The 24,043-nt window shown below is 46.2% G+C and overlaps 1 protein-coding gene across 1 annotated transcript in view; it reads left to right on the forward strand.

Moving 5' to 3' along the window:
- Positions 1–565: 565 nt before the first annotated feature.
- Positions 566–24,043, forward strand: part of papss1 (3'-phosphoadenosine 5'-phosphosulfate synthase 1) — a 59,198-nt gene continuing 35,720 nt past the window's right edge. Inside the window, exons 1-6 of the mRNA XM_067994436.1 lie at positions 566–802; positions 14,016–14,130; positions 15,689–15,924; positions 18,118–18,256; positions 20,968–21,086; positions 22,560–22,673. Of these exons, the coding sequence (XP_067850537.1) occupies positions 749–802; positions 14,016–14,130; positions 15,689–15,924; positions 18,118–18,256; positions 20,968–21,086; positions 22,560–22,673 (777 nt within the window). The 5' untranslated portion in view covers positions 566–748. The remainder of the gene's footprint in view (positions 803–14,015; positions 14,131–15,688; positions 15,925–18,117; positions 18,257–20,967; positions 21,087–22,559; positions 22,674–24,043) is intronic.

The raw sequence follows: 24,043 nt of genomic DNA on the forward strand, positions 1-24,043 counted from the left end.
CCTCTGAGTCAGAAGGTCATGGGTTCAGGTCCCCCTCCAGAAAATAAAATCTAGGCTGACACTCTAGTGCAGTACTAAAAGAATACTACATTGTTGAAGGTGCTGCCTTTCAGGTGATCTGTTAAACTGAGACCCCATCTGCCCTGGTGGATGTAAAAGATCCCATGGTGGTATTTTGAAGAAGAACAGGGGAGTTATCCCCAGTGTCCTATCCAATATTTATCCCTCAACCAACATCACTAAAACAGATTAACTGGTCATCATCAAATTGCTGTTTGTGGGAGCTTCCTGTGCGCAAATTGGCTGCCACTTTTCCTACATTACAACAGTGACTACACTTCAAAAAATACCTCATTGGCTGTAAAGCGCTTTGGGACGTCCTGAGGTTGTGAAAAGTGCTGTATAAATGCAAGTCTTTCTTTCTCCCCCTCCCTTTACTCCCAGTTCCTTGCTCACACAGCACAACCCCTTGCCTGGGTGAGATGCCCAGAGCGCCAGTGTGTGAGTGAGACGTGTGCTTGATGGGGACACCAGGCCCGGCTCTCGCGATACCTCTCTCGCTCTGGCCCCGCCCCTGGCGTGTGAGCTGGCGTCTCGCGGATCCGCTCGAGCTGGCGGTCGGAGCTGCTGCTGGTTGTCCGAGTTCCGGAGTCGGTGAATCCGAGCCGAGCCGAGCGGGGCCGCCGTCCCCAACACGAACCCGAACCCGAACCAGCTGGAGGCCTGAGGCGGATCCTGAACCAGAACCATGGAGGAGGCGAAGCAGGTGAAGAAAGTCAAGCTCAACAACAATCCGAACTGGGTGAGTGAGACCGCGCGGGGGGGAGAGATGGAGGAGAGTGAGAGAGGTGGAGGGGGTGGAGGAGAGTGAGAGAGGTGGAGGGGGTGGAGGAGAGTGAGAGAGATGGAGGGGGTGGAGGAGAGTGAGAGAGGTGGAGGGGGTGGAGGAGAGATGGAGGGGGTGGAGGAGAGTGAGAGAGATGGAGGGGGTGGAGGAGAGTGAGAGAGATGGAGGGGGTGGAGGAGAGTGAGAGAGATGGAGGGGGTGGAGGAGAGTGAGATGAGATGGAGGAGGAGAGATGAGATGGGGAGGAGAGGAGAGATGGGGGGGGAGAGGAGAGATAGAGGAGAGATGGGGGAGGGAGGAGAGGAGAGATGGGGGGATAGAGGAGAGATAGAGGAGAGATGGGGGAGGGAGGAGAGGAGAGATGAGGGAGGAGAGGAGAGATGAGGGAGGGAGGAGAGGAGAGATGAGATGAGAGGGAGAGATGAGAGGGAGGGGAGGTGATGAGATGAGGAGGAGAGATGAGGGGAGGGGAGAGGGAGAGATGAGATGAGGGGGGAGGTGATGAGATGAGAGGGAGGGGAGGTGATGAGATGATGAGAGGGAGGGGAGGTGATGAGATGAGGAGGAGAGATGAGGGGAGGGGAGAGGGAGAGATGAGATGAGGGGGGAGGTGATGAGATGAGAGGGAGGGGAGGTGATGAGATGATGAGAGGGAGGGGAGGTGATGAGATGAGGGGAGAGGGTGAGATGAGATGAGGGGAGAGGGTGAGATGAGATGAGGGGAGAGGGTGAGATGAGATGAGGGGAGAGGGTGAGGAGAGATGAGGGGAGAGGGAGAGATGAGGTGAGGGGAGAGGATGAGATGAGGGGAGATGTGGGGAGAGGATGAGATGAGGGGAGATGTGGGGAGAGGATGAGATGAGGGGAGAGGGAGAGGATGAGATGAGATGTGGGGAGAGGATGAGATGAGATGTGGGGAGAGGATGAGATGAGATGTGGGGAGAGATGTGGGGAGAGGGAGAGATGGGGGGGGAGAGGGAGGGATGGGGGGGGAGAGGGAGAGATGAGGGGGGGATGGGGGGGGGAGAGGGGGATGGGGGGGGGAGAGGGAGGGATGGGGGGGGAGAGGGAGGGATGGGGGGGGAGAGGGGGGGAGAGGGGGATGGGGGGGGAGAGGGGGGGGGAGAGGGGGGGGGAGAGGGGGGGGAGAGGGGGATGGGGGGGGAGAGGGGGGGGGAGAGGGGGGGGGAGAGGGGGATGGGGGGGGGGTGGAGAGATGAGAGGGAGGGGGAAGGAGCGAGAGAGATGAGATGGCGGGGGGGAAGGGGAGAGAGAGATGGCGGGGGGGAAGGGGAGAGAGAGATGGCGGGGGGGGAAGGGGAGAGAGAGATGGCGGGGGGGAGGAGAGAGAGAGATGCGGGGGGGGGGGCGGAGAGAGAGATGCGGGGGGGGGGGCGGAGAGAGAGATGCGGGGGGGGGGCGGAGAGAGAGATGCGGGGGCGGGGGGAGGAGAGAGAGATGCGGGGGGGGGCGGAGAGAGAGATGCGGGGGCGGGGGAGGAGAGAGAGATGCGGGGGGGGGGGGGGGAGGAGAGAGAGATGCGGGGTTTTGGGGGGGGGGAGGAGAGAGAGATGCGGGGGGGGGGGGGAGGAGAGAGAGATGCGGGGGGGGGGGAGGAGAGAGAGATGCGGGGGGGGGAGGAGAGAGAGATGCGGGGGGGGAGGAGAGAGAGATGCGGGGGGGGGGGAGGAGGGGGTGGGGGGGAGAAGGGGAGAGAGATGGGGGGGGGAGAAGGAGAGAGATGGGGGGCGGGGAGAAGGAGAGAGATGGGGGGGGAGGAGGAGGAGGAGAGAGATGTGGGGCGGGGAGAAGGAGAGAGATGGGGGGGCGGGGAGAAGGAGAGAGATGGGGGGGCGGTTTGGGGGGGCGGGGAGAAGGAGAGAGATGGGGGGGGAGGAGGAGGAGGAGAGAGATGTGGGCGGGGAGAAGGAGAGAGATGGGGGGGGCGGGGAGAAAGGGGAGAGATGGAGTGGGGGCGGGGAGAAGGAGAGAGATGGGGGGCGGGGACCGAAGGAGAGAGAGATGGGGGGGCGGGAGAAGGAGAGAGATGGGGGGGGGCGGGAGAAGGAGAGAGATGGGGGGGCGGGGAGAAGGGAGGAGAGAGATAGGGGGCGGGGGAGAAGGGGAGAGAGATGGGGGGGGGGGAGGAGGAGGAGGAGGAGAGAGAGAGATGGGGGGGGGGAGGAGGAGGAGAGAGAGATGGGGGAGGAGGAGAGAGATGGGGGGGGGGAGGAGGAGGGGGTGGGGGGGAGGGAAGGGGGGGAGGGGTGGGGGAGGGTGGGGAGAGGGTGGGGAGGGTGGGGTGGGGGGGAGGGAGAGAAGGGGGAGAGAGATGGGGGGGGGGGAGAAGGGAGAGAGAAGATGGGGGGGGGAGAAGGGAGAGAGATGGGGGGGGGAGAGGGAGAGATGGGGGAGAGGGAGAGAGATGGGGGAGAAGATGGAGGGGGGGGAGAAGGGGAGAGAGATGGGGGGGGGGAGAGAAGGGGAGAGTGAGATGGGGGGGAGAAGGAGAGATGGGGAGGAGAAGTGGGGAGAGGTGGAGAGATGGGGGAGAAGATGGAGGAGGCGACGGTGGGGGGGAGAGAGAGCAAGAGATGGCGGACGGTGATGGGGGAGATATGGGAGAGGGAGAAAGAGAGAGGGATCCAGAGGGTCTGGAGAGGGTGGCGAGGGAGTCCAGGGGGTGGATGGTGGATCGGAGAAGGGTGAGTAAGGAGTTCAAATGTAAAGTGGGTGCATTTTGCGTTTTGGGGACGAACATAGGTAGATTTTCAACATGCTCCGGCGTTAAACTGCATCGGGGATCTGACGCTAGTTATGGACGTTGCCCGAGTTTCATTTCCATCGATTTCCACAGTGGGTGGCAAGTTGAAAATCTACGCCGTAGAATGGAAATATGGTAAATTCTCAGTGGTGTGAAAGTATGACAGAGAGATCGAAGGGTACAGATAGATATTTAAAAAGTGGGATGAGAGTTTAAAAGCTATGTAAAGGATAAGTAAGATTCTAGGTCTTGTATAGGCCCATTGAATACAAAAGCAAGGAGGCTGTGGTGAATGTGCACAAGACATTTTTTTTAGTCATTGGATGGGGTGGAGGGCCTTGTGGCAGAATGAGATTTTTTTTTCTTTCTCCAATCTCTGCACCAGTTCCAGGAATGTGGCCTTATTGCTAATCCTCAGTTTTAGGGTGTTCCTTGTGGATTCCCTGGGCTCCGAAATCGTTTTGTGTAAATTGTAAGATATTTGTTAATTACTCCCTATTTTGGATGAGATGTTAAACTGAGGCCTCGTCTGGCCCCTTGGGTGGACGTAAAAGATCCCACAGCACTATTTGGAGAAGAGCAGGGCAGCCCTCCCTCGGTGTCCTGGCCAATATTTATCCCTCAACCAACATCACCATAAACAGATTATCTGGTCATTATCACATTGCTGTTTGTGGGAGCTTGCTGTACCCAAATTGGCTGCCACATTTTTTTTTTATATTCATTCATGGAATGTGGGTGTTGCTGGCAAGGCCAGCATTTATTGCCCATTCCTAATTGCCCTTGAGAAGATGGTGGTAAGCCGCCTTCTTGAACTGCTGCAGTCTGTGTGGTGAAGGTACTCCCATGGTGCTGTTAGGTCGGGAGTTCCAGGATTTTGACCCAGCGACGATGAAGGAACTGTGGTTTATTTCCTAGTCAGGATGGTGTGTGACTTGGAGGGGAACGTGCAGGTGGTGTTGTTCCCATGCACCTGCTGCCCTTGTCCTTCTAGGTGGTAGAGGTCGCGGGTTTGGGCAGTGCTGTCGAAGATGCCTTGGTGAGTTGCTGCAGTACCTCTTGTAGATGGTACACACTGCAACCACGGTGCACCAGTGATGGAGGGAGTGAATGTGGTGGATGGGGTGCCCATCGAGTGGGCTGCTTTATCCTGGATGGTGTCGAGCTTCTTGAGTGTTGTTGGATCTGCACTCATCAAGGCAAGTGGAGAGTATTCCATCACACTCCTGACTTGTGCCTTGTAGATGGTGGAAAGACATTGAGGAGTCAGGAGGTGAGTCACTCGCCACATAATACCCAACCTCTGACCTGCTTTTGTAGCCACAGTATTTATGTGGCTGGTCCAGTTAAGTTTCTGATCAGTGGTGACCCGCAGGATGTTGATGGTGGGGGATTCGGCAATGGTAATGCCGTTGAATGTTAAGGGGAGGTTGTTAGACTCTCTCTTGTTGGAGATGGTCATTGCCTGGCACTTTCCTACTTTACAACAGTGACTACACTTCAGAAGTACTTCATTGGCTGTGAAGTGCTTTGGAACATCCTGAGTTTGTGAATGGTACTATATAAATGTAAGTTTTTTCTTATTGCCGAACTTTTAAGGTAATTTTGCACTAGTGATCTTTCTCTCTGTAGTGATAGAGTTGATTTTTAACACTGAGATGTGTTATCACAAGCATGAAATAGTATGGCAAACCACTAGTAACTTTCCCTGAGCTTCAGTGGTATTGAAAATAGTTTTACTCATATCTGGCAGTAAAACTTTAATATGTAATTTCGCATGGACATTAGTGACATAATTGAGTGTGATTAATAACCAGGACTTTAATTTTACCTAATGAACAGCTTCTCTGGATGAATACATCTGTAATTGTGACAGCCGTAGCTCAGTGGTAGCACTCTCGCAGCTTGTGCACTTCCTGTCAACTTTTTGCATTTTCAATTCCTATGCCCAAATTTATAATGGAAATTCCTATGTAAACTTGTCACGCTGTAATTGCACCTTTGCCCCAGTGGCGGCGCACCAGACCCATCAGGAGAATGTAATTACAATATGACAATTTTACATAAGCAGTTTTCATTGTAAATGTGGACATAAGAATTTATAATATAAATATAAAGTAAGGACAGAATGTATGACTTTAAAACGGGGACTGAACAAAGTCTGCACACCCCGGTTCAGTTATCTCTTCCCTCCCCCACCCTCCACTGACCCGCTTCACCCGAAGAATGCTTATCATCTTCACTTCCATGTGTATTGCCACTGGAAATCAATTGGTGGATGTAAATTCTACACTCTTTTGTATACAATTTAATCTTCCAAGTTAATTTATCTTTAATATTCCCAAACCTTAAATTATAAAAGTCTTTCCATGTAAAATTTCACATCACTTTTCAATTAATTTCAATTTCTATATAATTTATCTGTACAGTTTGATGTACATTACATCCATTAACTTACTTTAACTACCATTTCCTTTATCTCTAACCATAGAACAACAGTACATTCTCCATTGCATCACATACTGCTCTCCTTAAAAAAAATGCATCCTCCAGCTTCCAGTGAATAATGTTAGATAAAAGTTTTGTGTATGTCTATGTTACTGAAGAGTATTGAAAGTATTAAAAAGAGAAAGAATGATGTGCTTTATTTTTCTGAGCTGTAGCCAAAAGTTTACAAATATCTGCAAATTTCCCTCGCCAAACAGCAGTTAAACTCTAATTGATCACAGGATCTATTTAGATCACTTTTCCATAGAGAAGATCTGGCCTTAAAGGGATAGGCCAAGGCTAGTAAATGAACATCACAACTGTGCTGCAGACCCCAAACCACCTGTGGAGATCAGCTGAATAAATATTTTGTCGGATGGCGTTTGTTATCCTACTGGGGCTGCTGCTTTCGTTGCGGATGAGTAGAATTAGCTGCACAGTGCTGTTTACCTGCAATCTTACCCCATTTCTGCGGCTCGCTGTGGCACCCGATTGGCTGGCTGACTGCCAGTCATGGAGAGAGGAGACCAGGGACTTGAGAACTTTGCCACACCTATGTCAAAAATACATTTCAGGCATTTACAAAGTGCCCGCAGGCTAGCTAAGGATAAAATATAACTTAATCTGAAAACTGAATGAGTACTGCTCCTCTGGGTTACCTGTTGCGATGTAAATCTCAGTATAGTTGGTGAGTTTATATTAAGATGGTGGAAGTGTATGAGACTTTGTTTGCTGTAAGGGAGAGGTATATTTGTGTGAATGGTGGTAAACTAATATGGGAGGTGGAATGTTATTCTAAAAGTCTTTGCTGACGTAATATATTATATAGAAGGTAAGTGTTTTTATAGATAACACTTGGTCCATGTAATTTCCTGGACCTGGATTTGATTGCCTGAGGGGGTCAGCTCACTGTGTGTGCCTGTCCCTAATATCAGAATACACTGACGTAATTGGTGAGGTGGAAAACTGTCCAAATCTGTGGTGTCAGTTAACAGTTTGTTGCTTTCTGAATAAACTTTGACCACTTTTTTATTACTGGTTTTGAAGGTATCTGAGTCATGACTTTAAAGCAAAGAAAAATGAACACATGATGCTTGAACATTTTGCTGGTTCTGTTATCTTTGGCTTGGATCCCATCGGCTCACTGCAAAAGTCCAATGACCTCGTGTTCATCCCAGATTCTCCCTCCCACTTATGCACAATGCTTCCTTCAGTTCAACTTGTGATACTCGGGCCTTGTACACAGCTGTTGATGATGAAGAGCGTATACTGCATTGCTTTCCCTCAATCTTGCAGCAGGCAATTCAGGGATGCACTGCAGTCTTATTAAAAGGGTGATATTGATTCTTGTGGTCCTTCAGTGTAAACAGGAACAACTGGGTGCCATACTTCAAACCACCTCGGCATCAAGAGATGTTCCATTGATCACTGCCGAGATTGGTTTAAGTAGTTGAGTTATATCAATCAATAAGTAATTTGAACACGTAGTGTGACATTCTGCTCTTACCCACCATTGTTTTCTCAGTGTTTTGCTCATTGTTCTGTCTTGGACGTTTTACTACTATGTTAAAGGTGCTATATAAATTCACAAGCTTTCGGAGGCTTCCTCCTTCCTCAGGTGAACATGTTCACCTGAGGAAGGAGGAAGCCTCCGAAAGCTTGTGAATTTAAAATAAAATTGCTGGACTATAACTTGGTGTTGTAAAATTGTTTACAATTGTCAACCCCAGTCCATCACCGGCATCTCCACATCATGGCCAACATCTGTAAAGATAGCTTATCCTGCCATCAGGGTCTCGAACCAAAAATGTTCAACTTTTCTCTTTCAGGTGCTGTGTATTTCTAGCATTTTCTGTTTTTTCAGATTTCCAGCATTCAGCGAGTGTCTCTGTGGACTATCTGTAACAAAAACAGCAAATCTATTTTTAAAGGTGTTGTGTCTTTACTGCATTTCGTGCACTAGAGGTTTTCTTTTTACTCCTAATGATGTTGGGAAGCTGTCCAAGTATTTATTATGTAATGTCGGGACTACTCCGTGGTAAATAGTACAGAATTGGGCACAGAATCTGGCCCCAGTGGTTAATTGTTGTTGATATCCAGTCTTTGATGCGCTGCAATTTCCTTCAGTTGGACACTGGGAAGACTGAAGCCATCTTCTTCGCCCCCCAACAAACCCTCGCCACTAATTCCATCCCCCTCTGCAACCACAGACTCAGGTTGAACCTGACATTTCATAGTCTTCTGCATCCTATTTGACCCCGAGCTGAGTTTCCGACCTCATATCCTCTCCATCACAAAGACCCCCTACTTCACCTCCATAACATCGGCCCCTCTCCTATGTTCTGCCTCAACCCGTAAGAATACAAGAAATAGGAGCAGGAGTAGGCCATGTGGCTCCTCAAGCCTGCTTCGCCATTCAGAAGATCATGGCTGATCTTCTACCTCAACTCCACTTTCCTGCACTATCTCCATATCCCTTGATTCCCTTAGCCAACTCGCCATTCATACCCATGAAATTGTCTTTGTTTAAATTTAAGACCCTAGTTTCAGACTTAACTATGTCACTCTCAATCTCAATCTGAAATTCTATCATATTGTGATCACTCTTCCCCAGAGGATCCTTAACTATAAGATTACCAATTAACCCTGTCTCATTACACAATACTAGATCTAAGATAGTTGGTTCCTCAACATGCTGTTCTAGAAAACTATCTCGAATGCATTCCATGAACTCGTCCTCCAACTACTTTTGCCAATTTGGTTTCTCCCGTCTATGAAGATTAAAGTCCCCTATGATTAATGCATTCCCCCTTGTTACATGCTCTATTTTCCTGATTTATACTCTGTCCAACACTGACTACTGTTAGGCAGCCTATAAACTACTCCCACCAGTGTTTTCTGCCCCTTGTTATTTCAGTGCTCCACCCATGCTCATTCTACATTCTGATTTTCTGAGCTAGGATCCTTTCTTGCTACTGCATTTATCTCATCCTTTATTATTAGGGATACCCCCCTCCTTTTCCATTTTGCCTATCTTTTCTAAAAGTTATTAGTAAATATTTAGTTCCCAACCTTGGTCACGCTGCCACCACGTCTCAGTCTCCCGCTGAAACCATCATCCAGCCCTTTGTCACTTCCAGATTCGAGTATTCCAATGCTCTCCTGACCAGCCGCTCATTCTCTATCCATCAGCTCAACCAATACTCTGCTGCCCCTATCCTATCCCACACCAAGTCCCGCTCGCTGATCTACATTGACTCCCAGTTCCCACACCGCCTCAAATTTAAAATTCTCACCCTTCTGTTTAAATCCCTTCGTGACCTTTCTTCCCCCCCCCCCCCCCCACCCCCCAATCTTCATTAACTGTGGTTATGCTATAGTTGAAGTTTGGCTGCACCCTAGAGTTTTAATTTAGAAAGGGGCTGTCAGTAATGGTTGTGTGTTAGTAGTTTGGAGGACGAGTTCATGGAATGCATCTGAGACAATTTTCTGGAACAATATGTCGAGGAACCAACTAGGGAACAGGCTATTTTAGATCTAGTATTGTGTAATAAGACAGGATTAATTAGCAATCATATAATAAAGGATCCTCTGGGGAAGAGCGATCTTAATATAATAGAATTTCATATTGAGTTTGAGTGTGATGTTGTTAAGTCCGAAACTAGGGTCTTAAATTTAACCAAGACCAATTATGTAGGGATGAGGGGCGAGTTGGCTAAGGTAGATTGGGAAATTAGATTAAAAGATATGACTGTAGATAAGCAATGGTGAACAGTTAAAGAAATAATTCATAATTCCTAAAGAATATACATACCCTTGAGGAATAAAAACTCCACAGGAAAAGTGATCCAACCGTGGCTAACTAGAGAAGTTAAGGATAGTATTAGATTAAAAGAAGAGGCTTCCAATGTTGCCAAAAAGAGTAGTAAGTCTGAGGATTTGGAGGGTTTTAGAAATCAGGGGATAACCAAGAAATTGATAGAGGGAAAACATTGAATATGAAAGTATATATGATATCAAGAAACGGCTGAGTGCACTGGATACAGAAAAGGCTACGGGCCCCGACAACATCCCAGCTGTAGTGCTGAAGGCTCCAGAACTAGCCGTGCCTCTAGCCAAGCTGTTCCAGTACAGCTACAACACTGGCATCTACCCGACAATGTGGAAAATTGCCTGTCCACAAAAAGCAGGACAAATCCAATCCAGCCAATTACCGCCCCATCAGTCTACTCTCAATCATCAGCAACGTGATGGAAGGTGTCGTCGACAGTGCTACCAAGTGGCACTTACTCACCAATAACCTGCTTACTGATGCTCAGTTTGGGTTCCGCCAGGACCACTCTGCTCCAGACCTCATTACAGCCATGGTCCAAACATGGACAAAAGAGCTGAATTCCAGAGGTGAGGTGAGAGTGACTTCCCTTGACATCAAGGCAGCATTTGACCGAGTGTGGCACCAAGGAGCCCTAGTAAAATTGAAGTCAATGGGAATTGGGGAAATCTCTCCAGTGGCTGGAGTCATGCCTAGCACAAAGGAAGATGGTAGTGGTTGTTGGAGGCCAATCATCTCAGCCCCAGGACATTGCTGCAGGAGTTCCTCAGGGCAGTGTCCTAGGCCCAACCATCTTCAGCTGCTTCATCAATGACCTTCCCTCCATCATAAGTTCAGAAATGGGGATGTTCGCTGATGATTGCACAGTGTTCAGTTCCGTTCGCAACCCCTCAAATAATGAAGCAGTCCATGCCCGCATGCAGCACGACCTGGACAACATCCAGGCTTGGGCTGATAAGTGGCAAGTAACATTCGCGCCAGGCAATGACCATCTCCAACAAGAGAGAATCTAACCACCTCTCCTTGACATTCAATAGCATTACCATCGCCGAATCCCCCACCATCAACATCCTGGGGGTCACCATTGACCAGAAACTTAACTGAACCAGCCACACAAATACTGTGGCTACAAGAGCAGGTCAGAGGCTGGGTATTCTGTGGCGAATGACTCGCCTCCTGACTCCCCAAAGCCTTTCCACCATCTACAAGGCACAAGTCAGGAATGTGATGGAATACTCTCCACTTGCCTGGATGAGTGCAGCTCCAACAACACTCGAAGCTCGACACCATCCAGGACAAAGCAGCCCACTTGATTGGCACCCCATCCACCACCCTAAACATTCACTCCCTTCATCGGCGCACCGTGGCTGCAGTGTGTACCATCCACAGGATGCACTGCAGCAACTCACCAAGGCTTCTTTGACAGCACCTCCCAAACCCGCGACCTCTACCACCTAGAAGGATAAGGGCAGCAGGTACGTGGGAACAACACCACCTGCACGTTCCCCTCCAAGTCACACACCATCATGACTTGGAAATATATCGCCGTTCCTTCATCGTTGCTGGGTCAAAATCCTGGAACTCCCTTCCTAACAGCACTGTGGGAGAACCTTCACCACACGGACTGCAGCGGTTCAAGATGGCGGCTCACCACAATCTTCTCTAGGGCAATTAGGGATGAGCAATAAATGCTGACCTTGCCAGCGACGCCCACATCCCATGAACGATAAAAAAAAGTAAACGAGCAAGAAATATAAAAATAGATTGTAAGAGCTTCTACAAGTATAAAAAAAGGAAGAGATCAGCGAAAGTAATCGTGGGTCCCTTTAGAAGCAGAGACAGGAGAAATTATAATGGGGGATAAGGAAATGGCAGAGACGTTAAACAAATATTTTATATCTGCCTTCACAGTAGAAGACACAAAAACATCCCGGAAATAGTGGGGAACTAAAGGTCTAATGAGAGGGAGGGATTAAAAGCCAACAAATCCCCTAGACCTGGTGGCCCACATCCTAGGGTTTTAAAAGAGGTGGCTGCAGAGATAGTGGATGCAGTGGTTTTAATCTTCCAGAATTCCCTAGATTCTAGAGTGGTCCCCGTGGATTGGAAGGTAGCAAATGTAACCACCTATTCAAGAAAGGAGGGAGAGAGAAAATAGGGAACTATAGGCCAGTTAGCCTGACATTAGTAGGGAAAATGTTAGAATCTATTATTAAGGACGTAGTAATAGGGCACTTAAATCATATGATTTAGTGGATTCCAAACGGTTTTATGAAAGGGAAAACGTGTTTGACAAATCTTAGTTTTTTGAGGGTGTAATTAGCAGGGTAGATCAGGGGGAAACCAGTGGATGTAATATATTTGGATTTTCAAAAGGCATTCGATAAGGTGCTACATAAGTTGTTACACAAGATTAGGGCTTATGGGATTGGGGATAATATATTTGCATGGATTGAGGATTGGTTAACGGACAGAAAACAGAGTAGGAGTAAACATTTTCGGGTTGGCAGGTTGTAACTAGTGGGATGCTGCAGGGATTGGTGCTTGGGCCTGAACTATTTACAATCTATGTTAATGACTTAGATGAAAGGACCGAGTGTAATGTATCCAAGTTTGCTGACGATACAAAGCTAGGTGGGAAAGTGAGCTGTGAGGAGGCTGCAAAGGGATAGCGACAGGTTAAGTGAGTGGGCAAGAAGATGGCAGATGGCGTATAATGTCGGGAAATGTGAGGTTATTCACTTTGGTAGGAAAAATAGAAAAACAGAATATTTTTAAATGGTGAGAAACTATTAAATGTTGGTGTTGAGGATTTGTGTGTTTTTGTGCACGAAACGCAGACAGGTAACGTGCATGTACAGCAAGCAATTAGGAAAGCAAATGGTATGTTGACCTTTATTGCAAGGGGGTTGGAGTACAAGAATAAGTAAGTCTTGCTGCAGTTGTACAGGACTTTGGTGAGACCACACCTGGAGTGGTGTGTGCAGTTTTGGCTTCCTTACCTAAGGAAGGATATACTTGCCTTAAAAGCGGTGCAATGAAGGTTCACTAGATTGATTCCTGGGATGAGAGGGTTGACCTATGAGGAAAGATTGAGTAGAATGGGCCTATACACTCTGGAGTTTAGAAGAAAGAGAGTTGATCTCATTGAAACATATCAGATTCTTAGAGGGCTTGACAAGGTAGATGCTGAGAGGATGTTTCCCCTGGCTGGAGGGTCTAGAACTGGGGGACAGTGTCTCAGGATAAGGGTTCGGACATTTAGGACTCAGATGAGGAGGAATTTCTTCACTGAGGGTCATGAATATTTGGAATTCTCTACCCCAGAGGGCTGTGGGTGCTCAGTTGATGAGTATATTCAAGACTGAGATACAGATTTTTGGACTCTGAGAGTCAAGGGTCATGGGGATCGGGTGGGAAAGTGGATTTGAGGTCGAAGATCAGCCATGATCTTATTGACTGGCGGAGCAGTCTCGAGGGGCCATATGGCCTACTCCTGCTCCCATTTCTTATCTTTAGAAACATAGAAAATAGGAGCAGGAGTAGGCCCTTTGAGCCTGCTCCGCCATTCAATATGACCATGGCTGATCCTCTATCTCAATACCATATTCCCGCTCTCTCCCCTTAGCCCTTGATGCCTTTTGTGTCTAGAAATCTATCTAGCTCCTTCTTAAATATATTCAGTGACTTGGCCTCCACAGCCTTCTGTGGTGGAGAATTCCACAGGTTCACCACCCTCTGAGTGAAGAAATTTCTCCTCATGTCAGTCCTAAATGTCCTGAGACTGTGACCCCTCGTTCTGGACCCCTTCTCCTTATGTTCTTATTTGCAGGACTGCTGCAAGGCACTAATAAAATCCAGCACTGCTTTTAAAAAAAAAAGTAATAATTAATTGGCAAGTTTTAGTAGGGAGTATTCAGAATCCCGAAGGCACTATTTAAACAGAAGCTAATTCTGAGCGTCTTGTGCGGGTCCATAGAGTTTTTGCTGCAGAGTTGAGTGCAATGTTTTTCACCCCTTGAAGTAACTTTGATGCTTATGGACTTTGACATTCATTTCTCAAAGCTGTGCTATGTATCATACAGGGTAAACAGAGGGCAACCAATGTGACTTTTCAGGCGCACCATGTCAGCAGGAACAAGCGTGGACAGGTTGTGGGAACAAGAGGTGGCTTCCGCGGATGCACCGTCTGGCTTACAGGTAACATTACATTATTCCTTCCTTGAATGCCGCCAGGAGTCCAAACTCCCACCTCTGCCCTACTTCACATCCAAGGCAACCAAAACCCTAATCCATGCCTTTGCCCCTCCAGACTAACACCCTTCTTGCCACCCTCTTGTGCTCCAACCTCCATAAACTCCAACTCGCCAAAGATTTCACCGTCCGCATTCTGTCTGGATCTCGGCCCTGCTTGCTCATCATTCCTGTCTGAGCCGGACTACCTTTGCTCCCTATTCCTCAGTATGTTGATTTATAAATCCTTGTTCTCACTTACAGATCTCCACCCTCCCTCTGTGACCTCCTCCACCCTTATCCCCTGCTCTGATCACTTTGCTCCTCTAATTCTGCCCTGAGTGCCCGGCTGGGTAGGACATCAGTGGGGGGTTGGGGAGAAGGTTGTGGGCCACGGGGGATGAGGAGGAGAATGGAGGGGGGGGTCGGGTTTCAGATTTTTTGAATTTTTAACTCCCCCCCCCCCCCCCCCCCCCCCCCCCCACCCCCGGCTCATCCTGGGTGAATAAAACTCCCCCCATAATGTCCAGTTTTGCTCATCTCTGAAGCCCCTTTTGAATATTTTGTTTACATTAACGGTGCTATCTAAATGGAAGTTTATTGTTGTATGTCCTTTCCTTAATTTTTGCAGTTAAAGATGAAATTCCAGTCGTTAAAAAAAAAATTAGCTGTTTAACTGTTTCTGTATTCATTCTCGGGTTGTGGGCATCACTGGCAAGGCCGGCATTTATTGCCTACCCCTAGTTGCCTTGAGACGTTGATGGTAGGCTGCCTTCTTGAATCATTGTGGCTTGATACAACTGAGTGGCCTGCGAGACAACTTCAGAGGGCAGTTAAGAGTCAACCACGTTGGTGTGGGACTGGAGTCACATATAGGCCAGACAGGGTAAGGTCCGCAGGCTTCTTTCCCTAAAGGATATTAGTGACCCAGTTGGGTTTTTCCAACTAGTTCGCCATCTACCATCCTGGTAATTTTATGATACAACGATAATGGAGTTGTTGGCTAATCATGGCAATCAATCTCTATCAATTAGCTATTAGCTGTGAAGCGCTTTGTGATGTCCTGAGGATGTGAAAGGCGCTATATAAATGCAAGAGGTACTTTCTAATTCGAAGTGAGTATTGACACCACTGTGTCAGGCAGTGAGTTGCACTGTTAGCCACTGAGTTGGAGGCAGAGTGGGGCTTATGGCAGGACTTACAGCAAACAGAGTCTATTTAAACAGAGTTTCTACGAACTACAGAAAACAGAACTCATGACCGAAACAATAGCAAAGTCTCCCGATAAAAGCAGGATTTTTTCTCCACCAAAATGAAGTGAATGGAGGATAGTTACATAAAACAAAGTGTGTGTAAAATCAATCCCGGTCACTTGCAGTAGTGATTGACGGAGGAATTACCCAATCATCTCCATTCTGGCCGGGACTATATACAGCCTTCTAATTGTGTTAACGCAGAATATTTGCTGAAGATAGTTTTAGTAAGTATACTTAGTTTATTCTGATCTGATGGTTCTATTTAACAGGCCTGTCCGGAGCTGGTAAGACGACAGTTAGCATGGCACTGGAGGAGTACTTGGTTTGCCATGGCATACCCTGCTACACGTTGGATGGTGACAACATTCGGCAAGGTTTGAACAAAAACCTGGGCTTTAGCCCAGGGGACCGTGAGGAGAACATTCGACGTATTGCTGAAGTAGCCAAGCTGTTTGCAGATGCTGGACTTGTGTGTCTTGCCAGTTTTATTTCTCCATATACAAAGGTACTTAACTGTTCTCCACCCGTGTGAAGTGCGCGGGATGTTTTGTTACGTTACAAGCACTTTTCAAGTGCAAGTTGGACATTTAAACTTTTAACAACTTCACCCTGTAAACATGTCGCTCAGTTTTATTCATCACCCACATTGTCATCCGCACTTGCCTTCAAAGTTTCACTGCATGGTAAGAATCTTGTGTTAGGTACACACTTATGCTTTTTAGTCATGCTTTTATTTTAATATTGCTAGTGGCTATGTAAACATTTAGAATGCAAATCCTTAGGTCTTCTGTAAATGTTCACCTGTAACAATGTAGTTGCAATCCCTGGCCAGTAGGTGGTGCTGTAGAGTGAGTTTCTCAAGCTTGCATATATTAAAAAAAAACTTTTACTCATCAACTGACCGTGGGCACTTCACTACTATTTAAACAACACTTTGGTATTTATTATGTATGTTAGTGCAGTTCGTTATTATATAACTCCGCAGTGTGTTTGATATAATTGAACATGTCATATTCTTATTGACATCAAGGTATTCACTAATACATCGTTTTCTGATTTGGATGTGAAGTAGGTTTTTCCAGAGGATCATTTAGAATGCCAATAGGTTCCAGTTAGGCATTTTTTACATCCCTTAATAGTACATTTATAAACACAGGAAGCAGTAAATATTGTTGAATTGGAATTTGTTCATGCTGATAGAAGTGTATCTTTACGTCACAATTTGATATGATGTCTATTTTAATGTTATGATGACACCTGTTGGTCTGAGAGATTAACTTATCATCTCAATACAACTTCAAAATGCATCGCGTTTAAACCAGACTTACTAAGTGCTCTACCCTTCATATTTTTTGGTTCTGTTGGAAACATCCATTCCTTGACAATTAGAGATATAAAATATATTTGCTGAGGTTTCCCTTCTGTCTATTTTAAAAACTTTTTTTGACCACCTCCGTGCTGTCACCCTGCTTGATACCGTGGGTGAGCTGCTGCAGCAGCTTCTTCTAAGTTGACTGAGGTGACTGAAGCCATCATTTTCAGCCCTTGCTCTCTCGCCACTGATTGTTACTGACGCTCACTCAGGCTGAACCACGCCATGTGAAATCCCGGTGTCCTGTTCATCTCTGAGCAAGAGCTTCAAGCCCCACCTCTGGTCCATCATTAGGACTGCCAATTTGCACCTGCACAACATTGTCCTCCTTGGCCCCTACCTGAGCTGCATCACCGCTGAAACCCTTATCTATGTTTTGCCACTCTAGACATTTAGTCCAATCTCCTCCTATTCTGGCCTCCCCTCTTCCGCCCTTCACAAACTTCAACTTGTCCAAAATGCAGCTACCCATATTCTGTCCTACATTAAGTCCCATTACCTCCTCATCTCAATGCCATGCACTCACTCCCTGTCCCCCAACATATTAAATTTAAACTTTCCGTTCTCTTCAAATCCCTCCCCCCATCTTTGCGACCATCTCCCTTCTACTCTCTCTCTCTCTCTCTCTCTCTCTCTCTCTCAGCTCTAACCTTCTGTGCATTCCCTCCCAACTCCTTGAGTCAAATTGGGGCCCTACTCTATTGAACTCCCTCCTTAAACTCCTTCACCACCTCTTTTCTGTTCTCCAGGCACCCTCCTAATCTTTTCCTCCATGGCTCGGTGTGCATTTCAATGTCTATTTCCATTTGTGAACTATGGGACTATTTTTTTTTAAAGTACGGTGGTGTTTGTGCAAAATCTACGCATTAAAAATTACCAGTGAGTGTTAATTGGCACAGCGTGGTGGGATTCCAAAGCACCTGCACAGAGCACATAAATGCAGCTTCCTCAAACCGTCACCCAGGATCTCAGTTCGGACATCAGGTAGAGACCAAGCACTTCTTGAAAGAAGCAAGTCATCTCAATCTGCTTCATGCATCGATCAGTGACTGGTTAGAGTGCCATTAGCAGAGGCCTGCGAGTGTCTGGCATGGAAGCCAGGAAAACTGAAGCGGAGAGAGTCAGAAAATATAAAAATAACTTAATAAAATCAGTGATTTGCACAACAGAAATCTGAAAACAGGGTTGTTTTACTTTGCAATTCTCTCTCTTTCCTTTCCTTCTATGTTTTATAAAGTTCTAAAACTGTGTGTCAAATGATCTCGTAGTGGGGATGGACACTGCTGATGTTTCTTGTCTTTTAAATGTAAACCTTCCCTTTGGTAGGATCGGAAGAACAGCAGAAGTATCCATGAAGGCGCAGGCCTGCCTTTTTTCGAAATATTTGTTGATGCCCCTCTGCATGTTTGCGAGAGACGTGACGTGAAGGGACTGTACAAGAAGGCCAGAGCTGGTGAGATAAAAGGTAGGTATCGTGAGAATAACAGGAGCATGGAGGGGAGGGGTGGCAATTGAGGGTACAGGACACATGGGGGTGTGGTGTAAGAGTCTTATGTTAGGCCTGTGCAGCATTGTCATATTTCGTTTGTTTATTTTAACTCCATTTTGGTAAAAAATCTTGGCACTGATGCCATTGAGTATTATCTAAATGAACCTGTAGCTAATGATCACCAGTGCAGGATTTCACCATTCTCTCTGTCCTCTGTCCACATCAGCATGCTCCTTAAACCGCCACGGTTTATAATCTTTGTGTGGGCATTCAGAATCACAGAATCGTATAGCATAGAAAGAGGTTATTCGGCCCATCGTGCCTGTGCCTGCTTTTGTAAGAGCTATCCAATTAGTCCTACTCCCCTGTTCTTTCCCTGCAAATTTTTCCTTTTCAAGTATGTATCCAATTCCCTTTTGAAAGTTACTATTGAATCTGCATCCACCACCCTTTTAGGCAGTGCATTGCAGATCATAACAACTCACTGCGTAAAAAAATTTCTCCTCATGTCCCCTCTGGTTCTTTTGCCAATTATCTTAAATCTGTGTCCTCTGGTTACTGACCCTCCTGCCAGTGGAAACAGTTTCCTCTTATCTACTCTATCAAAACTCCTCATAATTTTGGACACCTCTATTAAATCTTGCCATAACCTTCTCTGCTCTAAGATTTGATGGCTATTTTTAAATCCAACAGAGACAAATATAAGTTCTTCAGTACCTTCATGATCAAGTGGCTAGTAGCAATAGACAAAAAAATTGGTCGAAATTAGTCGGTGACTAGTAAAGTCAGATACGTTGATTATAAATTTAACAATCACCAGCCAGTTAGCTGGTCATTCATCTCAACTGCTGATTGCGGAACCTTTTGCGCAAATTGACTGCTGTGTTTGCGCACATAACAGTGACCACCCTTCAAAAAGTATTTTGGTTGTGTAGCACTTTGGGACATTGTGAGAAAGTAATGAGTCGCTATATAAATGCAAATTTTTTTCTTGTGTAATTTATACGATGTGTGAATGTGGTTAAGCTGATTTTAGTCACAAAAGACTGCTTCACAATCGGCTCGCAACCATATCCTGAATCTGTAAGTTCTTGTTCTTAGCAAGGATTCAAGTGTGACTGCCCACTCCCAGCGGTCTGCGGTGGATGAAATGGGTGGGTGGCCATGGGATCTAGACCTACGAAACAGTGAGCATCTTTGAGAGGCGGGGGAAATGAGATTTATCTAGAAATTGGTGACAATCTGCAAGTCTTAAGCTTTCATGTGTTTTTTTTCCCCAAAAAAGCCATTAAAACACCAGATTGCTGTTACAGCTGTTGCTGGTATTCACTTTGCTGAATCAATTGTAGATCGTTGACTTGTGGGATCATGCACGGACACGTTGGGCCGAATGGCTTGTGCTGTATAATTCTATGCCGAGCCGTCAAAATGTATGGACTGTATAACATGACTTCATGACTTGTTTTTAGTTAAGCTCCAGATATAAGCTGCTTGTCCGCTACATACAGTGACAGTAGGCGATGTAATGAAAGGCACAGTGAACACTGCCAGTTTTTGTAAAAGAGCAGATTTCATTCTTTAACTTATGCACTTTGTTCTTCCTCTTGCTTCCCCCCCCACCCCCTCCCATTCCATTCCCTGACACAAAACAGGCAGCTGTCTTATTATTGGCCTTTTAATTCTCCCCTTAGGTGGTTATTAGCAGTTGTGCAAAAATGGCCCCTATCAGTCGTGTCCTGATTTATTTCCCCTCTGCTTCTCTGTGGGAATGTGTCTTGCGTCTGCTCAGGGAGCACAAAATTTGATACTGAATGGCATTGACCATGGGAATTTGATGGTTTAATAATTTGCTGCTTGTTTAATGAATAAGTCTGGTCTTTTAATGCTTCTGTATGTGTGCGTGTGTGTTTATTATTGAAAGCATATGGCAGATTGGTTTTATTGATGTGAAAAAACATTTATGTGTTGGAAAATTGTTCTGCAAATTTCAGTAAATATCTCCCGCAGGATTCCAGTGATGACGATTAGTCATTTAAAATTGTGAGAGTTTGAATTCTCTTTGGCAATCTTTGCAAATAACGGTGAAAGTGAGAAGGGATAGTGGAAAGTGTGATTGAAATGGCTACTGTTATATTTTGTCGACTTAACCAATAAATGATTATTGAGAAAGCTTGTTTTTTTTTAGTTTCCTCTCTGATTTTCTGCCCAGCTCTCTCGAAGGTCCTGTTAGAATAAAGTTCTGTTGGCACCAGCCAGCCTCCAGTATCTCGTCAAGATGGCCTTTCTTCATATGAATGTCAGCGGGCTGCTTGTTCATGGGGGTGAGCTGTGCAGTATCTCAGTTGATAGGAACCCTGCCCTTATCCAGCATCCACTCACGCACGTTCCAGCAGGATTCACTTGGAAAACGGTCAGAAGTGGGAACGATGGCTGATTTTTTTTTTTCCTGTCTTCCCCCCCCTCCCCCCACACCCCGTCCCTAAACTCAGGAACAATGAGAGGCTGGCTGCTTCACATCTAGATACTATTGCCCAGAGTGGAATCGGCCAACTCTCCACAGACCAGGTATCAAACCTGGTCTGTGAGTTCCACTCTGGGACATCAGGAAGTGGCAAAAGTCTTTCTTTATTAAATTGCACAGTGAATTACTGGCTAAGGAATGCAATGATGCGGTCGTCATTTTACAGGCTTCACCGGTATTGACTCAGAGTACGAGAAGCCAGAAGCTCCTGAGCTAGTCCTGAAGACCGATGACTGTTCTGTAAATGAATGTGTCCAGCAAGTGATCGAACTTCTTCAGGAGAGGGTAAGGGTTTACCTGTTGAGCTGCCTTTTATATTGGGTTTAATGGGGGTACAAGGATTGGTGGATCCTGACGTCAAAAGTACTTTATTGGCTTTAAAGTGGCGTGGGACGTCCTGAGGTCTTGAAAGGCGCTATATAAAATGCAGGTTGTTTCTTTATTGCTGGGTAGGAAGGGAAGACTGGTCAAATTGTAGAAACAATCAAGTAACACCAAGGATCAGAAGTAGGCAATTCAGCCCTCGAGCATTCTATTAGATCCTGGCTGATCTGTATCTCTACTCCATTTACCCGCCTTTGATCTATATCCCTCGATACCCTTACCTAATAAAAAAAATGTCAATCTCAGTCTTGAAAATTTCAAATGTTCCAGCATCCACAGCCATTTGGAGGCAGAGAGTTGCAGATTTCCACTACCATTTGTGTGAAAAAATGCTTCCTGATTTCGCTCATGGACGGTCTAGCTCTAATTTTAAAATGATTCCCTCTTGTTTTGAATTTTTCCACCAGTGGAAATAGTTTCTATGTATCTACCCTATCAAATCTCTCCATCATTTTAAAGACCTCAATTAGATTACCCGTCAACCTTCTAAACTCAAGGGAATACTTGGCCTACAGTAGCACAAGTTTTAAAAAAAAACAAGCAGGATCTTAGTCTTGTGAAGAGAGAATTTTCTTTCTACTTTTGGAGAAGTATTTCTGTAACTACTTCTACAATTATAGGAAGACAGCAACTTAAAAGGAAACTTTACTGCCTGCTTAAGTGTTTTATAAAGTGGATTTTTAAGCAAGCAGCGAATTCACTGCAGTCTCTACTCCCCTGCTCATATCTGGCCACCATTACTTGTGGAGATATTTATTTTGGTAGCTAATAATGTTAGCATGACACCAGAATGGAGGAACTCTTGTGTCTGCACCTACAGAGTCACAGTCAAAGTGAACGTCAATGTGTGGTTTACCACCCAGCCCCCCAAAAATGAGCATTTTTTAAAAATTTGTTTTTAAGTGCCGCTTGAAACAGATGTTTTAAATGGAGCTCTTCACGGAGGTCTGTGTGGTGGTGATTTTTTTATTTCCGTTGAGGTTGACCATGAATTTGGCTATGGTTTTCGCAGTAATCATTTTTGAACAGCCACCTTACTTATAGATTAAAGCACCTCCTTGCACAGACCTTTGTGAATTACCATCTCTTCCACAGATGGAAGATGTCTCTGTAATCCCATATTTGTAATAAAATGGCTTAATTAGCTCTGTAATTCATTGATTTTCTTTATTTCTGACCACATGCTTTTACTGATTATGAACACAAGATGGCACTACAGGACCAGGCATTTTAATCCCCCCCCCACCCCAAGCTTAAAATGCCTCCAGCCGTCACTGCAATGTAAATTAGCTTAAATTTGCCCACACTTTTGATAACAGTCCACTGTTTCAACTAAATGGATATTGTTTGGATTTTATTGATTGTTTCAAACAGGACATCGTGCCTGTTGATGCATACGCCGAAATAAAGGAACTGTTCGTCCCAGACAACAAGCTTGATCTTGCTAGAGCCGATGCAGAAACTCTGCCAGCCCTGGAAATTAATAAGGTATGAGTTCTTTTGTAGATTGTAGATGTTTTAAGCTGTGACAAACTGTCTGTGTATAGCTGCGGAGGCTTGGCTCAGCTGGTAGCGCCTCAGTTGGAAGGTGGTGGGTTTGAGCCCCATACCATGATTGGAGCTCGTATCTAGGCTGACTCTGTGTCGGAGGTGTCATCCTTCAGGTGAGCTGCTAAACCGAGGCCCCTGACTGCCAGTGCAGGTGGATGTTAAAGTTCCCAAGGAAGTATTTGAAAAGAGTAGATATGGTGATCAATATTCAACCCTCACTCACACTGGTATTAAAACATCCCCTTCTGCACCTCACAAGTCACTCATTGTGTGAAGCAATTCGAGACATTTTTAATACGTTAAAATGCAATATAAATAAGTGTTATTTCACATTATAGAAATTGGTGTTGAGTTTGGATTGCATGTAGTTACGAATTAGTTATGCTCTGGTCTCCACTGCACTAGCTCCAATTCTGAAAGACTCGGTTGTATTATATTTTACTCAGCGTTCTTAAATGAACTAAACCGGGTACCGGGTACTTTTTTTATTCGTTCATGGGATGTGGGTGTCGCTGGCGAGGCCGGCATTTATTGCCCATCCCTAATTGCCCTTGAGAAGGTGGTGGTGAGCCGCCTTCTTGAACCGCTGCAGTCCGTGTGGTGACGGTTTTCCCACAGTGCTGTTAGGAAGGGAGTTCCAGGATTTTGACCCAGCGATGATGAAGGAACGGCGATATATTTCCAAGTCGGGATGGTGTGTGACTTGGAGGGGAACGTGCAGGTGGTGGTGTTCCCATGTGCCTGCTGCTCTTGTCCTTCTAGGTGGTAGAGGTCGTGGGTTTGGGAGGTGCTGTTGAAGAAGCCTTGGCAAATTGCTGCAGTGCATCCTGTGGATGGTACACACTGCAGCCGCAGTGCGCCGGTGGTGAAGGGAGTGAATGTTTAGGGTGGTGGATGGGGTGCCAATCAAGCGGGCTGCTTTATCTTAGGATGGTGTCGAGCTTCTTGAGTGTTGTTGGAGCTGCACTCATCCAAGCAAGTGGAGAGTATTCCATCACAATCCTGACTTGTGCCTTGTAGATGGTGGAAAGGCTTTGGGGAGTAGGAGGTGAGTCACTCGCCGCAGAATACCCAGCCTCTGACCTGCTCTCGTAGCCACAGTATTTATATGGCTGGTCCAGTTGAGTTTCTGGTCAATGGTGACCCCCAGGATGTTGATGGTGGGGGATTTGGCGATGGTAATGCCGTTGAATGTCAAGGGGAGGTGGTTAAACTCTCTCTTATTGGAGATGGTTATTGCCTGGCACTAATGGCACGAATGTTACTTGCCACTTATCAGCCCAAGCCTGGATGTCGTCCAGGTCTTG

Source organism: Heptranchias perlo, chromosome 1 (genome assembly GCF_035084215.1).
Source record: "Heptranchias perlo isolate sHepPer1 chromosome 1, sHepPer1.hap1, whole genome shotgun sequence".
Classification (NCBI taxonomy): Eukaryota; Metazoa; Chordata; class Chondrichthyes; order Hexanchiformes; family Hexanchidae; genus Heptranchias; species Heptranchias perlo.